The following is a 21,710-nucleotide window of genomic DNA, read 5'->3' as shown; positions in this document are numbered from 1 at the left end:
ACTGAAGCAGCAAGTCAGTTCTTCTCCTTCTATTACTGATTTCAAAGTTATATAAATAGTTAATAAAGTTCATCCTATGTTATACGGCAACCTGGATCCTGAATGTTATTCATAAAGAATGCGACAGTGCTGACCTTTAAAGGCCTGTATGGTTTGGGATCAACATACCCCAAGGACTGCCTAATCCCTAATGAACCTATCTGACTGCTACAATCATCTTCAGAGGCTCTGCTTCATGCGATACTTTCTGCCACTAAGCAGGGGACAATGCAGGAGAGGGCCTTCTCGGTAGTGACACCAAAATTCTAGAACTCTCTCCTGAGGGAGACTCATCTATCTACTTCTGTTGCCATCTTCCACCAGTGGGTGAAAACTTCCTTTACATGTGGCATTCACTTAATGATCCCTCCTTATTGCTCAATGTTTAAACTTCAAGCTTTCCCCCATCCCATGGCTTTATGATGTAAATTTTTTTCTCAAACAAATTCTATTGGAAGCAAAATGGTAGGCAGAGAAATATTATAAAAAGAATCTCACAGAATGCTGAACTTAAAAAAAAAAAAACACCAGCAAAGAACACCTTTTACTTTATTAAAAAAGAAAGAAAGCTGGAAGAATCAATGAATTACTTGTCTTCATTGTCTGGAAAGATACTACCACATAAAAGCGTAACTTACATTTGTAACTACCCAGAGGCTCCCAGCCAGTTTCTGTTTGAGGAGGTAACACTGAACGCAAGGGGAACACAGTTGTCAAAATATATCTTGACTTCAGGAAGACACCTAAGTCCCTCATGGTTTTCCTTTTAAGATATTTCTCAAACAACGATGAACAGCCATAAAATAGATACTCAGGTTAATTCATAGTTTATACTGAAAGCATGCCTGACAGTGGGCTAGATATATGTGGAATCAGTTCATGAAAGGCAGCTATGGTTTTGTTAAATACAATATAAATGAGATGAGCAAAAGAATAAACAGTGAGGGTGGAGGATGACACAGAAAGAAATAGAGAGTCTGACATTCTGAATTGATTAACAAAAAGCATGTGGTATTATGATGTTGTGACTTGGGGCAATAGTTGCTTTTTCTGTTCTTTTGTGTTTGTTTGTGTTTATAAATTGAATTGCTGTGGCCAGTTTTGTTCATCTCTGAATTTCCTGTTGGTTTTAGGTACTCATGTAACGGTAGAGGTACATGCTAGAAATTCCACCCCACAGTTGCTCAAGAAACTCTCTTTTGGGAAAGGTATGCTATTTTTAAAAAAAAACCTAACTTTTTTTTGGTAAATAAGAGCAATGCCGTTCAATTCACATGTATTGTCTGTAACAAAAGGTCATCTCAGATAATATAATCTCAGATAAGAACACAACAGACTGAACAGGAAAGACTTTGTTCATAGACTGTAGCCTGATCCAAGGATCCTGCCATCCAGCTTCCCACTACACAAAAACCATTTTGAGGTGTTTTTAGTAGAACATATGATTTTTCATGATCATGAATCCCCAATGATGTCTCCACCAAACTGAAGAAGCTGACGTACCCTGTCGACTTGATAGCACTAACCACTTATCAGAGATGGTGTCTTGACTAAGTCTCCACCGAGTGACTGGGGCTTCCCCTCCCCATTCCCCAGGCAGTCAGTGCTGTCAAACTTGACTATGCATTTGGTGGTGCACAAGGATCCTTGGTCCAGCAAGTGGGTCTGCATAGGGGGGAAACCCACATCGAATATCTGGGTCTGTGTACATGATGCCAGTTATCACAACACGATTACCTATATGTCAAATACATTTGGGGGGGAGGGCTGATAACTGGCATCAAATAGTAAATCATACATCAAAGAGATGTCAAGGCTACTTCAGAGGGATACAAAAATTTGTCAGAAGTTTGTCAAATGCTCCATGCTAGCAAGTCACCCCCACCCCTCCCAACATATCAGAGACATGCAGACACACCTGTTTTCAGTAGGGTTGCCAGGTTCCTCTTCACCACCGGCGGGAGGTTTTTGGGGCAGAGCCTGAGGAGGGTGGGGTTTGGGGAGGGACTTTAATGCCATAGAGTTCAATTGCCAAAGCGGCCATTTTCTCCAGGTGAACAGAACTCTATCGGCTGGAGATCAGTTGTAATAGCAGGAGATCTCCAGGTAGTACCTGGAGGTTGGCAACCCTAGTTTTTAGTCACATTTAAATTCCCAGCTCCTAGCACTTTGGCAGTTTTATTAGAAGGGAATTGTCCTACTTTTGTGGAGCCAGTTTCTCCATTTTCTCTATTATCACATTGACATTTTTTTTAAAAGGAAGAAAGTAACCAGAAGTCTCTCATATATGACGCAAAAGTTTGGGGATATCTGCAAATGACCTAAAATCCTAATTTGGCTATAACTGCTTCACAAAATTTTCCTGACAAAATAAATACTTGTAGCATACCTGAGGCACCTCTCCCCCTTTCTGCAGAGATTCTCTCTGAGGGGGAAATTAAGGTGATTACTTCATGAACAGATTCCTAATAATGAAATGATAGACTGTTCTATACGCACTTTCTCCTTCTCTCCTATCTGCTTCCCCCCCCCTTTCTGTTTATCTGTTCACACAGGCCTGTCCATCTTTCTCATGTTCTTTTTCACAATTTCATAGGTTTTCAAGAGAATGGAAAACGCAGACTCCGCCCCCCTGGCTGGAAAGACCAGCATGGTAACTACAGGGCTATACTATGCCATCTGTCCTACATATACACTGCAGTTTTCACTGAAGGAACAAAATATTCTGAAATATTCTAAACAGGAAGTATTATTTTAAGAGAAACACTTTTATTTTATGTTACAAATTCACATTTCAGTTTAACAATGGGATAATTACCACAACTGCACTAACTCTACTTTATTCTGGAACTATAAGGGTTGCAATTCAGTTAACATCTAAGTCAGCCATTAATCTGTTATAGAAAGGAAGTACAGCTTTACGTCCAAAGAACCCTTCCAATTCCATTTCTAAATGTCAAAAATGAGGGCACAAACTGATCTATATGTACATGGAGATGGGCTTCTGCACACTGATCACTCTTCCCTACTAGGTTGCACACTCACACAAAAATTGGCGGGGGAAAGAATTCCCCACATCCAGCACCAAAGGCAGAGCACACGGTGCTCCCTACTACATGTTTACTGCCAAACGGATGATCAGTGCTACCAGCTCAGATCATCTGTTTGGAGGGTCCGGGAAACTGACTGTGTCCCCTTTGCCCTTCCCTCCACACTTACCGTGTACTGACAGCATTTACTGATTACTTACTTACTACTTGTTATTTATATATTGAGGAGATCCTCACAAGCAGTAATGGCAAGTACGCTGCCCATGACTGCACACAAAGCTGTTTGGCTCAGGGCCGGAGACCCATATAATGACTCTCAAATCGAGGCGATTTTGTTTGATTTATTGTTTTATTTAAGTATGAATTACGAATTCTAGGAGGTCACATGTACCTTGAATATATCACTAGGTTAATGTAGGGTTGCCAACCTCTAGGTACTAGCTGGAGATCTCCTGCTATTACAACTGATCTCCAGCCAATAGACATCAGTTCACCTGAAGAAAATGGCCGCTTTGGCAATTGGACTCTTTGGCATTGAAGTCCCTCCCCTCCCCAAACCCCACCCTCCTCAGGCTCTGCCCCAAAAACCTCCCGCCGGTGGTGAAGAAGAACCTGGCAACCCTAGGTTAATAGCAGATTAGAAGACACAACTTTCACAGTCCTCCAAGGTCCAAGCACTGGCATATGAGGGGATAAATACCAAGTTGGGTAAATGCCCCAGAAAAGGGATAAACAGATTTTGCTCCACTTTTCACCTGTGACAATACTATTTACTGTTCTCATGCTGTCACTAAAAGAACAGAAGTGAGAGCTGGTAAAAGAGATCCCTAGAAGGCTGGGTGTGTCTCCAAGATCCTCTGAAGTTCAAGAGCAGGGCAGTCAAATGCAATAAACCACCTGATATATCTGCTATTCCTCACCTCTTTTCCCACTGACGCTGTGTTTACCCTTCAGATTAAAGTAATGGATTACATACAAAACACTGTAAATAATTAAGCAGCTGCCAGGCACCGTTCTTCAACATAGGGTTGCCAACTCTGGGTTGGGAAATTCCTGGAGATTCAGGAGTGGAACCTGGGGAGGGACTTCAGCAGGGTATAATGACATACAGTCCATGCTTCAAAGAAGCCATTTTCTCACTTTGAAGTTTAGAGATCAGTTGTGATTCAGGCAGATCTCCAGGCCCCACCTGGAGGTTGGCAAGCCTAATTCAGCAGCCTTCAACAGTGCTGTAAACAAATTTAGCTGTAAATTCTTTCAGAAACTGGCCCAAATCAGCTCCTTCCCTTGGTATACACACAAGGCAGACCAACATATAATCTTTACTCTCCTTTGAACTGCCTCCTGCCGTCTCAAGTAGCCGAGCTGTAGTTCACACTCGTCTTGGCTGCAAATATTCTGCACCACAGACACAGCCATCTATAAATCAATGCAGATATAAAACACAACAGTGGTATAGTGCAACCTACTATTTTTTAACTGGTTAGGTGGTATGCATCATTTAGAAAGCATATTCCCTTTGGAATAAGAAAGTGTTTCAGACACATGCTCCTTTTAAGTTACATCTTAGATTAAGCATCTGACAGCAGGCCAGTCAATGCCTGACCAATGTTACTAGTGTTTAAATATTGCCTTCTTTCAGTGTTCACAACATGCCAGAGGCTTGGTACGCAATTCTAACTTCTACAAGGTAACAGCATATGACTATATGAGTTATTATGAATTTTGCGGCTAAGGGAGCCTTTTCAGTTATAGCCTGACAAAGACTAAAACTGATCGCCAATTTGAAGAAACGACCCAGCTCCCAAATGGCAAAAAGTAATTTTCTGAGCTGTATAGAGCAGGAACCTTTAAAGTGCGTAAATCTGGTTTAGCTCTCTTTAGGTCACTGTAATAACCCTCTTCAGTAGAAGGCCAAATAAACAAACAAGCCTGTTAAAGAGACAGATGCCTTGTGCATGAGTGCTGGTTTGAGACAGATAGATGGCTGTTCAGCGCATTAGGTGACAGAAACACCGTCCCCCCTTCCCGTGGTTGCTCCTTCACTAGTCACAATCTGGCCATAAGCCTGAAATCAAGCCTGACCAAAGAATACTGTGACATGTGCTTCAGGCACAGAGGTTACTTCAGTTTTCTTATTGTAGCTCTGACACAGCATAAAATGGGAGAAAAACTTGTAGCCTGCTTTAAAATTCAGGAAAGGTAATGCACTTAGACCACACCTGAATGCATGTTGCCTCTGGTTCCCTGTAGATGTGGCTCTGCTGTGTGAGTCTTTCAATTCACATGTGCATCAACTGATATATAGATAACTCACAATACAGCATAGATGGTGTGTGTAGGTTGTAAACCTATGAGCAATGAGTAGGGTTGCCAACCTCCAGGTGGTGGCTGGAGATCTCCATGAACACCATGAAGCTGCCTTATACTGAATCAAACCCTTGGTCCATCAAAGTCAGTATTGTCTACTCAGACCAGCAGCGGCTCTACTCAGACCAGCAGCGGCTCTCTCAGGCAGAGGTATTTCACATCACCTACTTGCCTAGTCCCTTTAAGTGGAGATGCCGAGGATTGAACCTGGGACCTTCTGCATGCCAAGCAGATGCTCTACCACTGAGCCACAGCCCTCCCACTATTACAACTGATCTCCAGGCGATATAAATCAGTACCCCTGGAGCAGGGCTAGATTTAGGTTTGATGAGGCCCTAAGCTTTTGAAGGTAATGGGGCCCTTTATATGTCCAGCTGTCCTTTGTCAACAACAAATTGTCTCTGTTTTTTGTGTTGAATATATGCTATATGGTAATTTATGGACCTAATAGGTATCTAAAGCCATTTGCACATAACAAAATATGTATTTTACAAAGTAATTGTGGATTTTGGAAATGTACATCCAGTTTTTTTTCCTTTAATTTTTTTTGGGGGGGCCCAAGAGTGTGGGGCCCTAAGCTATAGCTTGTTTAGCTTATACGTAAATCCGGCACTGCCCTGGAGAAAATGGCTGCTTTGGCAATTGGACTCTATGGCATTGAAGTCCCACCCCTCTCCAAACTCCACCCTCCTCAGGCTCCACCCCCAAAACATACAGGTATTTCCCAACCCAGAGATGGCAACCCTAGCAATGAGTGCAATTGCAGAGTTGAGCTTCTATGATCATGTAAAGAGGTCTCCAGGAGAGCCAGGAATATACATTTTTTTAACTTCAGAGAAAGAGAAAAAAGTTTACCAAGTTTGCAAGATCTGATTGGATCTTGTGAGAATTTCTACTCTGCATGTGACACAGCTGCTGCTATTCCTTGCATTGCTTGGCCTCTAAGCCTTACTTTGTAAACATTTTTTCTCTGTACCTACTTGCCTAGGAGTCCACTTTACGCATCCATTGAAGTGGGCTCTGGCTTAACAAAGCTTATGGCTTAACAATATATTTGTCAGTCTTCAGGGTGCCACAGGACTTTTTGTTGTATTCATATTTTAAACCAATTTAAACTCAATCCAATTTATGCATCTCATGTCAAGATGCCTTTAGTGTAGATCTGAATTAGGGCCAGACCAGATGTTACATTTTCCCTACTCTGCCACCCATGTTTGCCCTGGTAATGTGTACCTAAAATCGAACATGCGTGCATTTTCAGCCACATCTTTAATTCTCCTTATATCTGCTCCAATGCATGGCTGCAGTAGAGGTCCAGTGAACATCTAGGGATGCCAAACTACAGCTGAGAACTGGAGTTCTCCTGGAATTACAACTGATCTCCAGACTACAGAGAACAGTTACCCTGGAGAAAACGGCTGCTGTGGAGGGTGCAATCCATGGTATTATATATCTCTGGGGGCCCTTCCTTTCCCAAACCCCACCATCCCCAGGCTCCAGTCCCACATCTCCCAACCCAGAGTTGGTAGTCTTATTGGATCACCATGACTCTATCCCAGGATTCCTTTCAATTTGGTGCATGCTTGTTACCTGATCCTCAATCAGTAGTGTTAAAATTGTATTCTAGCATTTTATCACAAGATGTAATATATAAAATCCCCCCCCCTCATCGTGAGAACACCGTAAACCATAACTTTATTTGCAGAAACTGAGTTGCCAACCTTTAGGTGAGGGGTGGAATTCTCCCAGAATCACAACGGACCTCCATATTACAAAGATCAGCTACTCTGAAGAAAATGACATCTTCAGAGTGTGGACTCAATGGCATCACATACACTGCTGAGCTCCCTCCCCAAACTCCACCCTCCCTAGGCTCCACCCCCAGATCTCCAGAAATTTCCCAACCCAGAGGTGGCAACCATATGTAACAGAAAGTGTAACATCTGGCTAGGCCCTTGCTTAGGTGCCCAGTGGCAATTTCTCTTCCTTTCTAGATTGATTGTTCCTGATTGCATGTTTGTTTCCAGCTTACCCATGGGACAAGTCCTGCTTGAAATCCATGCCTTTAGACCTGAAGCAATTTGAGAAATTGGATGCATATGCAACAAAGGTAAAACCTCATAAAGATCACCTCATTGTGAGCTCAAACTGAGCTCCTGCTTCTTCTGGAATTCCTCCTGCATCAGCCATACACAATCCACTCCAGTGGACTGATTCTAGTGACTCTTTCATGACTATATTTGATGGAATCTAGGTAACTGAAGGATGAAAAGTGATATCAATTCGCACTGCCTGGTATTGTGCTTATTCCAAACTATGATTACTTTTCAACATTCTGTGTATCGTTTTACCATGTTCCCAAATTGCTAGAATGTCCAATAGCAATGTGTGGGGGAAAGTTTAGTAGCTAGTGGCAAACCAAGTGTGCAGTGAATCAACTTGTTGGCATGTTAGTTTAAACCATGTTATTTTTTTTCCAAATAGCATGAATTGGCCTTTATTAAATTCATCATGTGATGGGTTTCCTGGGGAATTGGGTTATTGATTGATACCGAAGAGCAAAATGGATTCTGCAGCTACCATGCTTTTTGGACAATTTATAAAATATAATTTGCTGAAGTCTGAGGGTGAACAAAAGTTTAATTCATTCAGACAACCCTGTTGTACATGGTCGGAGTGCGCAACACAAACAGTTCATCTTTACTTTAAGCTTCATTAGGGTGCTACCAAGTTGTTTCTTAGATTCTGTGTGGAACATATTCTCCTTCAAGCATTGTAGAGGAGAAATAGATTTGAGCAATCCAAAGTTCGAAATGTGTATAAGGACATAAGAAGAGCCCTGCTAAATCAGACTAACGAGTGGTCTAGTCCAGAAGTGTGTTTCCCACAGTGGACAACTTGATGTCTTATAAGGCCCATCAGCAGGGGCACAGAGGCCAATTGTCCCCTGTTATTGTCCTTCTCTACAACTAGTGCTCAGTAGTATATTGTCTCTGAGCATGGAGGTTCCACTTAATAGCCACTGATGTTCCTGTCCTCCATGAATTGTCTAATCCATTTAAAGCTGTCTGAGCCAATGGCCATCTGAACATCTTGTGGCAGTGAGTTCACCAAGTCACTTATGTGTTGTAGAAGACGTGAACTGGGGATCAAACAAAAACTGGATTTCCATAGAGGGGAGCCTGCTCAATGGATATCTTAACTCTTACTATTTCCTTTCAGATTTTTTCCTAATCTTATGGAAGCTGTCTCCCCCCGCCCATTTTTTCTGCTGTTTGCCTGCGGAGGAGTCTACAAATTCACTTTGAATATCATTTTAGGCAAAATCTGACCACAAACTAAAAGTATGCTGATGTCCACCTGAGAAACTTCTCCAGACAATGAAAATTCCTCCATGTTTAACCACAGGAAGCTCCAAAATTTGATTCAACTTTTGCTTTAGGCACAATTTCAGTGGCACCTCTGATTTTAATCTAATATCTTGCTGTGCACTTCTTATTAGCAGTCCAAGATGACACGTCTTCGCGTTTGTGGTTCCCAGATCTTTAGAATAGCTATAACATTCTTTCAAATGGCTGGAATAGGAAATTGTATGGTAATAAAATCTAACCTTTGACCTGAAGGTTGAGGACACTTGGATGACAACAATCATATCATGTGAACGGAAACCGTTTAAATAGAATGTAGTTATGCCAATGACTGAACATACCCTAAGGGTATGTAACTAAGGGAAAGTAATCCTATCTGACACCATTGCAAAAGACTTGCTTCTTAAACAACAGATGGACTCCAAAAGTAGCACGAGGAGCTGATGAAAACCCTGTTTGGAGTATCTCTTCGCTCCTGGAGACTAATAAATAACGAGTGCTTAGAAGTTAAGCTCTTGGACTAAAAATGTTGGCTCATAACGCTGTCCTGAGCCAAACTGTAAGCTAGTGTACTTTCTATGAAATACAATATAAACATTACTGATCAACCCAGTGATTCTGGCAGGTAATGGAAAACCAAATCAGATGCACACTATTGACTCCTTTGAATTTAGCAAGGAGATAGAATATAACCTAGTCACACAGTCTGATTGGAAACTGACGGTCTACTTGGTCCTTGTAATACAGGTGACTGCCAAGGGTAGTGTGGAGGATCTGGTAAAAACCTTGCTCCGTGTCGCACATACTGACCTTGAAAAAGTCAGGGCCATCTGGACATGGATTTGCCACCACATAGGTAAGGAGAGACCTCTGCCACAATCTAGAAGCTATGGATAATGTGGAACCATTGTTTGCCTTGCTCTGTGGTTCTTAAAACTCCAATGTATACCTTGTGAGGGGAGTATAGATTGGGGGCATATGAAGAAGTTCAGGGAAACATACATTCTACTATTTTACCAGCCCCCCCCCCCGAAAAAAACCTCAAAAACAAAAGAACGAAAGTTGTCCTGCCAGAAAACGATTTCTTAGATTTGTCTATTCTCTGGGGAAATGTATTCATTTGAACCATTCTCCCAGCTTAAAATTCCACTGTGAAGACCGTGTGACATCACAGAAGGCTTGTTTGTACTGTTTTAAAACGTCCAACAGTAAAGTGTTCAAACTGGAGAACATGCCCAGGTTCTTGTGTTGGTATTGGTACTCCTATCTTTTACCTTGTGGGAAGAAAACAGTTTGGGAGGGGGTGACTTTGAACAGAAAACTGAACAAAGGGAGGGGGGTTATGGTAAAATCCTTCTTCCCACAAACTTCCAGCCTCCTGAAATTGCTGTTGGCTAAAATAACTGTTGGAAGATAGATACACACAACTGCCTATCATATCTAGTTTCAGCCCTTGTGTATCTATAGGCCCTGCCTTTAAATCTGGTCCCAGGGCATGCTTAGAAGGCACACCACATAACAACCTTGCTGAAGCTAAGCAGGTCTGGTCTAGACATGGCCCAGTTGGGAAATTTCCTGGGAATCCTGTGGAAGCCCTTTTAAGCTCCATGAATAAAGGAAGGCACAATGTGCGCAATAAATGCATAAATTTCAAGACTGGGTTGGATCTTACATATGGGTGTAAGGACTTCTGTCCCCACAGCATGAATTTTTGGCTCCCCCCTCCCAAGTCAACCCTAAATGCTCCCAAAAAATTATGTTCCTGGGGGTCCCCTCTCCCCCTCCCCCAAGCATGATTTGGGGGGTATTTTTGGTAGCCATGGGAGAGGGGAACTGAGAAAGTCACACTTCTAGGGTTGCCAACCTCCAGGTATTAGCTGGAGAGCTCCTGCTATTACAACTGATCTCCAGCCAATAGAGATCACTTCACCTGGAGAAAATGGCCACTTTGGCAATTGGACTCTATGGCATTGAAGTCCGTCCCCTCCCCAAACCCTGTTTTCCTCAGGCTCCACTCCAAAAACCTCCCGCCAGTGGTGAAAAGGGACCTGGCAACCCTACACACTCCATGGACAAAAGTCATTGTGTCTACAGAAACCTTGAGCTGTATCCAGCTCTGATCCAAATATCACATAATTTGCAGCGGGCGTGAAAATTCTAGGTTATATGAAAAAATAAAGAGTTTACTGTGAATGTACAAGGACAGGAAGAAGAGCATCACAGCAAAAGGTATTCTGGCCTTCATGGTTGCAGAGCAGGGCTTGAAGGAGTGCCTGCAAGGGTGCATCCAGGAGCAGCAAATCTAAACGATAAGCCAGAGGATCAAAAATGTACCTCATTTTCCTGCCAGTCCTGTTTAGCGTTTTGTTGTCATAGCCCTTCCCTGCCATTCCCACCACATTTGTATCACATTTCCCTGTGACAATAAACCTTGCCTGTCTCACTCCTGGAAAATTCAACTTCGATCCTGCTCTGACTTTGAGGATTACTGACTAATCAGGATCTGATTGCATGCAAAACCAACATTTGCAAAATTTGAATGGGAGAACTTTAAAGATATCTACTCAATCACTACTATCAAATACTGGTTACGCTCTCATTTTTGATGCCCCCCAAATAGTTTATTGGCAGCTTTACATACTGACTCAACTGTTTCTAGATAGTCTCGGCTTATCTTAAATAGGATCAGATCACTCGGGATTGATCTTGATTCCTTGTCCAATTCCAGTGAATTATATATATTTTAGGACAATCCAAAAAAGGATATGGGACAGTGATTCCCAAATAATAAAAGCCGGTGCTGAAGGTATTTGCTCCCCTCGTTTTTTAGGCCTTTCTTATCAAACTCTATGGCCCAATATTTTTCTAACTTAACTATACCCTCTCACCGTAGAGCATTTTTGTTGGCCAGATTTAATATATTCCCTTCAGCTGTTGTTAGTGGTAGATACAAGGGAATACCTCGCGAAGCAAGATGTTGTAGGTGTCAATGTAAAGAACCTAACACAATACATCATATTCTCTTGTACTGTCCACTTTTCACACAGCTTCGATGCAGCTTGATTAATTCTCTTCCACAATTTAATACTGCAATGACTACTGGAAACATAGCCCATTTATAGGATGACAAAAGCTTCGAAGTTATCACTCAGGTAGCAGAGTTCCTGGCCAAGGTCCTAAAGGAGGGAGAATGAAGGAGGGGAACCCTCATTTAATTGTTTATTATAAAATTTGCTGATGAGCTGTGTATTCGTTCGTTTTTTGGACCCATGTCTAGCTGCTTTGCCTTGTTTGTTTTGTTGCTGTGGATGCCAATAAAGGTTCTGTTTTCTGTTCTGATATCTACTCAAAAGGCCCTAACAATAAAGATGTGGGTAGGTGGGGCACAACAGATTTTGTAACTTCCCATTGCTTGTTTCCCCCCCCCCCCCGACCCATTTGGCTGAAATTTCCACTTTGTTCCCCCAGGATATGATGTTGTGGGCTTCTATAATAAAGATCAGCTGTCTTTCAAGCCCAAGGATGTCCTTCAGAGTGGAAAGAGCATTTGTGAGGGATACGCTGGCCTCTTTGAGCAAATGTGCAGGTACATTAAAGATCAGAAATGTTTGGTACATATGTTTCGGTTTCACTGTCACCTGTATGAGTCTTAGGTCCATTGACATCAACCACCACTTGAAACATAATGTTGAAACTGTACTGTTGGATAGCAGCGAGTACTAGAAAGGTCAATTTTTCTCCTTCCCCTCCCCCACCATAATTTACTTTGTGCCATCTGCTGAGGTTCACATTGCATTAACATAATGGCAGATGAGTACACGAAGATAATTTAGTTAGGAGAAGCTGTACGTTTTTTCCTTGAGTAGCTGAAGGTTAAAAGAACAGGCCTGTGGACTACAGAATACCTCATGTAGCCCTTTGCATGTAATACATGGTAAGCAGCATCGCACACTGAGCCTGAGCATGCTCTCTGCCAACACCTGCACACACCCAAAGCTAGAGTATCCTCGCTCATAAGTTAGAGGAAGGATCAATGTGCAATTACCATTATTCACTTCTATCTGATGGCAGAAAGAGGTCCCACACTGACTCCTTCGAAGTAGGACTTTTCTATCAGTTTATTTTAAGAGACCTGGCAATGTCGGTACTTGGCCTACTTGGGAACTTTTTTGCCGCCTTGATTTCCTGCACCATCCTCTTCATCACATACAACCTTTAGCTGAATCGATAATTAGATTTCCTTCCAAAACAGTCTTTATCCCTGATCTATTGAAAATGAGCCTGTCCTTGATAACTGTCATTTAAGACTAGAGAAAGGGAAGCTTTTATTGTTGTTTTAATTATAGCTTGGAGTTCTTCCAGACCAATGCTCTGGGATCCAGGAAAAGTAAATATCAACATGAAACATTAGAATTGTCAGTGATTATTTTATAAATGATTTTAATTAACCAAGCTAGCAGTTCCTCACCCAACCCAGTTGTGCATGCTTGGCAAGTTGTAGCAGAAAGTGAATGGGGACATTAATTGAAACGTTCTTCTCACTGAGATTAATGCCGATGACATCCATATCCAGATGCACATCCAGATGTGAATGTCCACAATCTACACATCCGCATTTGGATGCACTTGGTGCTATCTGCACAAAACTGCATTACTTTCAATGAGAGGTGCTTTCAGGTGCACATCTAAGTGTACATCCTTATTCAAACTCTGCAACAGCTAGTCACATGTCAGGCTTTATCTCCCCCCCCCCCAACCCTTCAGAGAGAGGGCAATGGGAGTGCTTCATTAGCCCTCACTAATGCTATCACATTTTGATGAACAACCAAATGTGGCTTTCACAACATGATCCTGGATTGGTTGGATACACACTATGAGGAAGAAAGTTGGCCTCAAAATGATAAGAAAGCAATAGCATATCAGGGCTGTGAACAAGTGCAAAAATTTCAAAGACCACTATAGCAGGTGTTTCAAAGGGCTTTTTGCAGCCCATAAAAACCCACTAGAACAAATATGTTCTAATGCAAAAATTAAGCCCATTTATGTTTAATTACAATTTCATTAGATCAAAGGGCAGGTAGGTGTATTGATAAGTCACTCAGCCCCCCCCTTCCTAGAATGAGACAGACTAAACTCTCTTTCACAGAGTTGTCTAATCTCAGCTTCTAAAAAAAATTGAGCAAAGCACCACAATTTCCCTTGTTTTGTCATAGCAAACAGCAACAAATGCTGAATTAAAACAAGTCTTTCTGCAGTCCAGTTCAGTGGTACTGTCTGCCCCAGTCCAAAAAATTAATGTATGGGGTGAAGGGCAAGAAAAAGGTTTGCTAAAAGTTCATGGTTTGTGAGTGCTGTGGCATTTGTCAATCAAGACTCTACTGTGTAGGGTCAGCAGCACGAGTTGGTGCTATGAATCAGTGGTAGAGGATCTGTTTAGCATTCAAAAGGTACCAAGTGCAGCCCCTGACATTTCCAGTTAAAAGGAACAGGTAGTAGGTGATATGAAAGACCAGTGCCAATCAGAGCAGACAATACTAATCTTAACAGATCCATGGTCTGACCCAGTAGAAGGCAGTGTCGCAGCTTTTTTTTCCTACAGCAGCTGTAACACAAGAACTTGTGGACTGCAAAGAGCAAACAAATCATAATAATAGCTTATAGTAGGTGCTCTAATTATTTTTCTCCATGATGGAGAAAATTTCGACAGAGCAAAACAGTCCCATATCAGCCATTCATTATTACCTTATGTTCAGGGCAACTATAATACCTCTTCTAGCTTTTCCATGGGTGGAAGGCATTCAGCATGTTTTAATGGCAAGCGTTTTCAACACTGGGCCAGGACCATGTCCTCTCATACCCAATGTTTTGGCAGTCTGTAACTTGTTCTGATTTTCAAATCAACCATGTTTGAGTAGAGTCCAAGAACACTGACACAGCTGGTAGAGGTCTCTGCGCTAACAGCTGCTTAGCTTGGCAGGTATAACGTGGATCTGATGCCAGTGAGGGGAAGAAGGGCATTCACAGAGCCTGATGAACTTTGAAGGAACTTTATGTAAGAAAATCCCACTTTGCAATATAAATGTTAACAGCAAATGGTTTCGGCAATCTACCAGCAGTCTCTGTTGCAGATGTAAATCGTATTAGCTACAAATACATTTAAAAAAATGCATAGCTGCTAGTTGGCATAATGAAATAGAATCTGCCCCAAATTTCAGAGCTTCACTGATTTGGGCAGCTGGTTGAGTTGGCAGCCTACAGTTTACAACAGGAAAGTTAATTGACTAAGGGCAGCTCTAACTGAGCAAACAAAACACTAGCTTGGCAGAGGGAAACAGCAGTATGCGGATAGGTTTGTATTTCAGAGGTTTAAATCAGAAATGACTGTTGCCTCTAGCGCTGGCCAAGCTATGGCTATTATGGGAAAGACCAACCAACCAACTGGCCATTTGTGCCATTCGTTAATTATACAGACTGTGACCACATCGCCAATCATACTCAGTATTGGAGGCAGTTATCTCATTTCTTCACCAGCTGAGCAGAAATAACTCTTCTTCTCTCATGCATTTTCCCTAAACAATTAGTATTTTTGTTATCTTTCTCCGAGTGACTTTTCTTCTCATTGACCAGGCCCTTCTATGGTAGTGAAGGGAAGGTCATGCAAATTGAGTAACACCATTGTAACGTTTTCTAGATTATTTTCTATTCCCTTCTGAAACACAGGCTAACATCTTATTTGCTTTTAATCGTCACCATGCACTGAGCAGATGCCTTCGCTGAACTGTCTGCAATGATTGTATCAGTGTCGGCAATCAAGTCCAATTTTTCTTTCAGTCCACGTTACCACAAATTTAATTCCATCTACCATCACACTGCTGAATCTAGGGGCTTTGTTAAGTGTTGAAGGAGCTCTTCACGTTCCATTGCTAGCCACCCACTCCTAATTGATGAGTTGTTAACAATAAGAAGCAAGAACCTAGTCAGGCCATCTCTATGCCCCATGCAATACTTTTAAGCCTGCCTGTTTTTGCTCATTGTAGAGCTGGCCATGGCCTGCATCCACTCAGGGGTACCATACCACTGATCTGCCTGGCATTGCCTGTTAAAGGCTGTGCAGGGCCAAGCCTAGATTAAGTCCTGAGCTTGGTTTGGGAGTAGGAACCATCACATTTTGATCAACCAGTTTGCTAATGTATGGGAGTTACACAAGAAAGCAAGCAGATGGAGGGAAGAGCTGCCACTGACCCAGGGCACCCTAGTTGCCACCTCCATAATGCGATGCAGAACATTTTCTCTTTCCTGTCTGAGCCTCCAAACATGTCACGGGGTACCCTTGTGCTTAAGGAAACTGAAACGGCTTTTTTAGCAGTGTTTTCTTAGATGGATAACATTTTACTTCTCCTCAGCATATCTCCAAATTGCAAGATATTTCATCATCTGTTATGGTGAGAAGGATTTATTTGTATTTAACCCCAAACAAGATATGACAGGAAGGACATTAAGTAAAATCTGACCTTATTCGTTGTTAGTAGTAATAGTAGTAGTGGTAGCAGTAGTAGCAGCCGCAGCAGCAGCATCATGAATATAATCAGCAATGTTAGGAAATAGCCTCAGAATTATGAAAATCTGCAATAGGCATGCAAGGCAGGAACAGTTTGGATATGATCCTGGGGCGGGGGGAGGAAGCTATGCTTTAGAAATTGTTCCATTACTTCCTAAGTCCCTTCCTTTCTTTCTTCCCCTCAGCGTTGCAGGGGTGCAGTGTGTGAACTTATCTGGCCATTCTAAAGGTCATGGCTACAGGACTGGGCAGACCTTTACAGGAGAGTATGACCATGCCTGGAACGCTGTTTACCTTGATGGCAGGTGGCATTTGGTGGACAGTACCTGGGGGAGTGGCTCTATAGATGACTGCTTCAGTAAATTCACTTTCAGGTACAGTTCTCTTCTTTCCCTGCATGTGGGATTGGGTCACGCAAAGGCTGCGAGTCTTTTTGTTCTCTTTGACAGGCATCACAACTTGCAATGTAGATGCAGCTGTTCCACATATGTATGCCTATTTTAATTCCAGTTTCACAACATGCAATATTGAAGCAACTGTTTCACAAACGTGTATCTATTTTTAATTAATGGCAAACTGCTGATTTAAAAATATAAGCAGAGTTATCCCCTTCTGAAGTAGTTGCCATCAGTGGATTTAGAAGGGTATAATTGTGCTTAAGACTTGCACTGTTAGGGTGCAGTGAAGTCCTCATTGTGTAGTCATGGGATTGGATCTAACCAACTTTTCCACTGGTTAAGAAAAAGGAAGGAGAGCTTCCCTTTTGACCACAAAAAGTCTGTGCTGGGGATCATGGAATCCGCATGGATAACAGCCATGTGAGGCAGGGGGAACTGGGCAAAATTGAATTAAAAAGTTGGCTGGATCCTATCCATCATTCCATTTACCTCACTATTCCATCCTCAAGATGACAACATAAGGAGGCAACTATCCCTTTCCAGACAAAAGCTAGCTAGCTAGCTAGCTAGCTATTTCTGTTGCCAAATATGTAACAAGCTTCCACTAGCTCTTTTAGGAATTAAACAGTTAAAGGCTTCAAAATCCTCTCTTCCCCTGATCCAACTGAAAATTAATTCAGAGAGTATGCCATTTACATTGGGAGCTTCCCCCACAAACAGTAAGTAGAATGCACCAGCAACAAGGAGCAGTGACTTTCCCACCTGAATCCCAAGTTTTTAAAACAAATGTTGCCCTCCATGTACAGGAAAATCTGAACTTTTCCAACCCCCATGGGAGCCATCTTTCCCTAAACTTTGCAGCAAATCATCTTTGGGAAAGACTGGGGCAAAGCCAGGCAAACCCCAGGAGGTGCACAAATGAACCGTGATGCTGCAGGGAAGCAGGAGGGGGGAAACACTTCCCAAGGCATCAAGTCTGGGTCAAATAACCTATGTGGGAGCAAAAGGCAGAGCGGCTGCACCCTGTCTTCTAGAATGCCATCCTTTTCCCATTGAGTTCCAGTATCACCACCAGGGGGGAAGGGACACAGTTTTTATTAATGAAACTACATGAGAAGAATTTTAAACACTCACCTGCACAGCTTTCATTAGCATTTTAAAACCAATAAGAGACTTTGATCTTGGATCTCTCAGCATCAGCATCCTGCCTCTTTTGACCCCAAGCCAAGCCAATCTAGCCCAAATTCTGCTTTTGCTGCCAAGAATTCTGTTGAAATTCTGTATGGTCCAAATCCCTATCACGTGTATTCAGAAGTAAATCCCACTGACTTTGGCTAAAGTTGCTTTGAGGGAAAATATGCTTAGTATTGCAGCCTTTGTTAATTTCGATGCAAGTCTAAATGCAGAGAAAACCGAGCATATTGCCAACACTGCACTTTCCTCTCTTCTTCTTCTTCCAGATACAACGAATTTTATTTCCTTACCCATCCTGCCCTATTTATTAATAATCATTTCCCAGACAACAGCAACTGGCAGCTACTCAAACCAACTGTGACACTGAAACAGTTTGAGAGCAACATGTTATACAAGAGTGACTTTTACAAGATGGGATTGCTGGCAGCCCACCCAGAAACACCAATTATTCAAACAGGTACAGTCATGCGGGCTCTTGCCACATGCTGACATTATTATAAGGAACAGTTCCAGCTTGTAGTTGGGGGGGAAAGATAGGTAGCAAAGATTAGGATCTAGGTTGGTGCTTTATTGCTTTGAAAGATTAGCTCTGTGGGACTAAATCCTGAGGTTCTGGCGTTCTGCAGCCATTCTTGGCCATAATCGCCATCAGCCTTGGGATCCCGACCTCTGCAAAATCCAAAATGGTGCCACAGATTAGATTGCATGGTTCCGGATCGATATTTCAGTATTCTAGCTCAAAACTAAGGAGGAAGGTTTTAAGAAAACGAGTGTCAGAAGCTCAGCATCTTATTGGGCTGTGTGTGTAAGTGCAAGTTTCAGAAGCATCAAGTGCTCAGCTGTTCCCTTTGGTGTCATTCAGAACTTAACTGCCGGACGAAGAACCTCATTTTGGAATCTTGTCTTTTGAACTCTCTCGGCTTCCTCTGAACACTGACAGCTTCTAAGGAGTTGCAGTCAAAAGTGCAGGCAGCTTGAGCAGTAACTGAAAGCCACAGACGTTTTCATCTTTTTTCCTCCAGAATGATGAGCGTTTGTGTTGCATTTATAATAAAATAGAGTGAAAACAAGTACCCCAACCAAAACTCCCTCCCAATCAACCCTCTTGTTATTTGTTCTGATTTTGGATTTGACAGAAGCTTGACAAATTCTAACCAGCCAACCATAATATTCTCCCTTTACACTGCCAAAATGATTGACAATACTTGGGATATTCTATTCTCCGGGTCATTTTCTCCCAGGGCTTTTGATTGATTTGTGTTTTTTGAGTAAACAGAAGGAAACATCCTAGCCAGCCTCTTTCCTAACCAGCTTCTTTATTTACATGTCACAGTAAATGGGAAAGTAGCAATAGCGGTGGAGAGCCGTTCCCCGATCCTGTTTATGTTCGAGTTGAAAGGGGCAAAGGAATATAGCTTGATGACTCTGAAGAACAGTGGTATGAATCTGGAGCTCTATCCGCAGAAGACAGGGAGCCATAAATTACAGATATACGCCAAGCCGTCCAAAGGCTCAGAGGAGCTCTACAGCTGCGTCCTAGAATACACTGTAGAATGCAGCTCCGTAGACAGGAACATCTGCTTTCCAAAGGAACTCCATCAACCTGTAGGACCCAGCTGGTCCTCCGAGAGGCAAGGGTTCCTCAAGCCTTCACACAGAGGCCCAATTATCAATACCAATGATGGGCGCTGTGACCTCAGCTTCATCCTCAGTAAAGACTTGAGAGTTCTAGCCTCACTGCATTATGACAACAAAAGCCGCACTGAAGAAACAAGCAGACGGCATATCTTGCAAGTCTGCCAAGGAAACAAGGTCGACTTTAAGATCCACCTCCCCCATGCAGGGAATTTCGCTCTTAAAATTTTCTCAAAGAAGAAGTCAGATCCAGGCAACTATAATTACATCTTCAACTACCTCATCTCCTGCCCAAATGCCGATGTCAAGTGGCCGGTGTTTCCCCAGACTTACAGTAAGTGGGCAGAAGGCTTTGAACTGGTGGAGCCGCTAGCTGGACTTCTGACAGCCAACCGCAACATCAAGTTCAAACTCAAGCTTCATAGCATCACCAAAGCATTTGTTCAATGTGAAAAAACGTGTCCCCTCTCTTTAAGTAAGGAGGGTTACTGGGAGGGATCGTGCAGCACTTCTGGGTGCACAGAGGTGTTTGTGATGGTGCTGGAAAATGCCAACCACAAGTTCTACTCTCACATCTTGAAATATGAGGTGGAGTCCCAGTAAGAGGTCATTGTGATCAGCCCAATGAGTAGCATCTGTGGACATACCAAGAATCAGTACCTTTCTTGCAGAAATTGCAGGGCATTGCTGGTGCCTATGAAGCAGCAGCAAAACAATACAAGTAGGTCACCAGAGAGTTTTGATCTTCTGTTGGTAAGTTTGTAGGAAATGTATATTCCTTACCCTTGAAAACTCAGAAAAGGTTTTCCAGATGATTTTCAATATAGTGTTCAACATTCTATGACAGTACCACATTACAGAGGCATTTCTTCCCCACACCACCACAAGACATAAAGGCTGGTTTATGAATGGGTCTGTTCAACAAATACTTTATTGTGAATAAGATGGTGGGATTTTACAACATTTTGGGCTAGGGAGAGAGAAGGAACGTGCACTTTGTGGCATCGATGTGAGGAGCTATAGAATCCAAGCAAGACATGCTTTTACAAGATGATCATCATCTAAGTGGAAGTTTTCTTGTGCACTTCATTGTCTTACAAATATAAATGACACTGCGAAATAAACAAGTTTTTACACCAGTTCTTAAATGCGATTAAAAATATTAGTTTTGATCTCATTAGGTTGTGTTGCTTTTTAATCAACCAGTGCCTATGAAATGCTTTTGTATGAAAGAGTCATCATGGCTGCTTCTCCATGGCATTCACAGCAGCGGAGAATCCACACCAGACTCTGTATTTTCCTTGCAGCTGCCAGTCCCTCCCACCACTAGGGTTGCCAACTCTGGGTTGGGAAATTCTTGGAGATCTGGAGATGGAATTTGGGGAGGTCTGAGTTTATGGGGGGAGGGACCTCAGCAGGGTTTGTGATGCCACTGAGTCCACCCTCTCGCGTTGCCACTTTCTTTAGGGGAACTAATCTCTGTAGGCTGAAGATCAGTTGTGATCCCAATAAGATGTGTAAATCAGCATTTGCAAGCTAAGAATCACCCCCTTTTCTCCCCTCCCCTTGGAGCAGCTTTTGAGAGCATTTCTCCTTTGGGTTCTAGTTGCTCTGTACCTGGATGGGGAAAGTGGTAAATGGACAGGCAGAAGCAGAGGCAGGACTGGAGCCTAACGGAGAAGCTCTCTCAGCAGGAGTTCCAGGGGGAGAGGTGAAGGCGGCAATTCCCAGCCTGCAGGTGCTGATCACCACACAGCCCGTGGTGGGAGGGGGAAGAGAATACCATTCTCCAGTCCTGCTCAGCTTCTAACCCAGCTCTGTGTACTAGTCCTGTAAAAACAAATCATAAAAAGCCCTCTGATGGAGGGGAGGCAAATGACAACCCTGAGGAGACAAGGGCCTTGAAATAGCCCTGATGTGGGCAGGGAAACTCAAAAATCTGAACTGTCCCATCCACACAATGAAAAAAAATCTTATTTGACTATGATCCATTAGGAAAGGTCATAGTGAAGCAGGTTTGAGAAACAATGGGGCAAAGTAGGGGAAGCCCCAGAAAGTGGACAATTGGGGGATGATCCCGTGTAGAGCCTCTGTTTTA

At 42.6% G+C, this 21,710-nt stretch overlaps 1 protein-coding gene across 1 annotated transcript in view; it reads left to right on the top strand.

The window, feature by feature from the left end:
• The window catches only part of KY (kyphoscoliosis peptidase), a 30,993-nt gene extending 10,754 nt beyond the window's left edge, over positions 1–20,239 (top strand). Inside the window, exons 5-12 of the mRNA XM_056850027.1 lie at positions 1,173–1,247; positions 2,636–2,692; positions 7,487–7,569; positions 9,575–9,683; positions 12,296–12,413; positions 16,571–16,759; positions 18,244–18,434; positions 19,311–20,239. Of these exons, the coding sequence (XP_056706005.1) occupies positions 1,173–1,247; positions 2,636–2,692; positions 7,487–7,569; positions 9,575–9,683; positions 12,296–12,413; positions 16,571–16,759; positions 18,244–18,434; positions 19,311–20,215 (1,727 nt within the window). The 3' untranslated portion in view covers positions 20,216–20,239. The remainder of the gene's footprint in view (positions 1–1,172; positions 1,248–2,635; positions 2,693–7,486; positions 7,570–9,574; positions 9,684–12,295; positions 12,414–16,570; positions 16,760–18,243; positions 18,435–19,310) is intronic.
• The last annotated feature ends 1,471 nt before the right edge of the window (positions 20,240–21,710 follow it).

Source organism: Euleptes europaea, chromosome 5 (genome assembly GCF_029931775.1).
Source record: "Euleptes europaea isolate rEulEur1 chromosome 5, rEulEur1.hap1, whole genome shotgun sequence".
NCBI lineage: Eukaryota > Metazoa > Chordata > Lepidosauria > Squamata > Sphaerodactylidae > Euleptes > Euleptes europaea.
The sequence above is the reverse complement of the archived record's forward strand: the minus strand, read 5'-3'. Positions and strand labels throughout refer to the sequence as shown.